The following is a 2,188-nucleotide window of genomic DNA, read 5'->3' as shown; positions in this document are numbered from 1 at the left end:
TGAGGGCAAGAAGTCCTCTTCACTCCCTTATCCTGGAGAATCCAAGCCAGTGTCTTTCCCACTTGCTTTGCCCAAACCCTAGGACCTTTCAAAGTAACAGTTTAATGGAAGGGAAAGAAAATCTAAAAGAAAAACTCTCCAAAAAATTAAACTCAGGCAAAGAACCATGGGATTAAAAATTTTTATTCTTTATGTATTTCATTTCTGAAACATAGAAATCTATCTCCCACTGCTTAAATCTGCCACTGGGCTAAGAGAGTATTGTATAGAATGTGCACTCACTGATTTAACAGAATTAGAACATCCAGGCACTCACTGAGATTTTGCTTCCACAACCGCTCAAAGTCTTGTCATTAGTTAATGAATTAACCCCACACTTGATCTTCACATTTTGGAAATGCTGACGGTAGACAGGGACTTGTTTTGGGAAAGGAAGTGTACAGTAGACATTGCTACCCATTACCCAGCCACCACCACCTTTCCTTTAAAGTACCCCCACTCTTCCTTTAAGGTTGCAGAGTCTCAGAAAGTGGGAAGAAAGGAAGTTTTTACATTTTCAGGTCAAAAGAAAGTACATTTGTACAACCACATAATACCTCTGCAAAGGTTTGTTGAAATCTAAACACAAGACAGAAGTAGTTCTAGCACCTCCGCCAAAAGTAAGGTAAGTAACCTTTTCCTTAATACACACTTTCAGCAGCATTGACACCTAAAAGTGTTCAACTTTACTACTGTACTAAATTAAATTACATTCATTTTGTCAATATGTGTTCCAAATTCATACTGCTCTTTGTCTCCAAGGGGTTCCTGCTGAATATAGAGACAGTTGAAGATTACTAAGGGAAAAAATTCTTAATAATTGAAGTAAGGGTCATCTAAAGATAATATGCCACATATACAGACACAGTCAGATTTTCAACTTTAAAAAGTTCAGTTGTGAAGGTTGTACAGCAAACACTTTCTTAAGCTTAGCCTCTTCAGGCATTTGATTTATAATCACTGTAAAGAAAATCCAGTCACAAAATGCCACATTTTGTATGATTCTATTTATATGAAATGCCCAGGATAGGCAAATCTACAGATAGAAATTAGATCAGAGGTTGCCAGGATCAATGGTGGGGGAGACGGGTACAGGAAGTGACTGCTAATGGGCACGGGGTTTCCTTTTGGGGAGATGAAAATGTTCTGAAATTAGGGAGTGGTAATGGTTGTGTAACTCTGAATACACTAAAAACCACTGAACTGTACGCTTGAAGGGTGAAGCTTATCATACAAAAACTGTATCACAATAAAGCTGTTAGTTTACAAAACGTTTGGCTGTGTCAAGAAACAAAGAAATAGGGTCATAGCTAGGAGATGTGGGATATAAAATACATGGAACAAAACTGCTCAATAAAAACTGCTCAATAATCTATCTAGAATCACACAGTGCTTAAGCTTTACCCTGACTCAAATCATGAGCTTTGTGTTTTATTGATATTTCACATTTTTTACTTCTTCTAAGTCAGACAATAATTCCTCCTCCTCACTTAATAGTTGACTACAAAGACCAAGACATTTTGATTCTGCCGCCAATGAGCTTTCACATTTCATTCCTCCTGCCATTCCCATGACTACCAAACTAATGTAGGTTCTCCTCACTTCACTCTAAGACAACAGCGTGGCCCTCAACTACTGTCAAGTGCAGTGGCTCCCACCTGTAATCCCAGCATTTTGGGAGGCCAAGGCAAGTGGATCACTTGAGGCCAGGCATTCAAGATCAGCCTGGTCAACACAGTGAAACCCTGTCTCTACTCCAACCTAGGTGACAGAGCGAGACTCCGTCTCAAGAAAACAACAACAACAACAACAACAAAAACCCCAAAACAAACCACACACACAAAGAATGAGGAGGAAGTTTGTTTAAAACAAGAAAATCTAAATTTAAGAACATAGACTTTCAATTAAAGAAAAAAAAGATGGACTTTCAAGACAAAAAGACAGGGGTAAACTTAATATTGCCAAAAGAAGATCGGCGACATCAACACGACCCTGGGGGCCTGTGGACAACTGGCTGCAGGTGCAGAGCGTCCTTGCTGGACGCAGGTACCAGGGCTGGCCCCCACAGCCCCAAAGCACCCCGACCTCCATGGCTGAGCCTGGGGGCTGTTGGAACAGGCTCTGTGCCCAAGCTGGCAGACGTGGGTGC

General features: G+C 40.6%; 1 protein-coding gene across 1 annotated transcript in view; it reads right to left on the bottom strand.

The window, feature by feature from the left end:
• LOC105505044 (putative golgin subfamily A member 8D) overlaps window positions 1–2,130 on the bottom strand; it is a 20,574-nt gene extending 18,444 nt beyond the window's left edge. The window contains exon 1 of the mRNA XM_011932730.1: window positions 2,002–2,130. Coding sequence (XP_011788120.1) covers window positions 2,002–2,130 — 129 coding nt within the window. The remainder of the gene's footprint in view (window positions 1–2,001) is intronic.
• Between the last annotated feature and the right edge of the window lie 58 nt (window positions 2,131–2,188).

The sequence above is a fragment of the Colobus angolensis genome, unplaced genomic scaffold, assembly GCF_000951035.1.
Source record: "Colobus angolensis palliatus isolate OR3802 unplaced genomic scaffold, Cang.pa_1.0 Scaffold97, whole genome shotgun sequence".
Lineage (NCBI taxonomy): Eukaryota > Metazoa > Chordata > Mammalia > Primates > Cercopithecidae > Colobus > Colobus angolensis.
The sequence above is the reverse complement of the archived record's forward strand: the minus strand, read 5'-3'. Positions and strand labels throughout refer to the sequence as shown.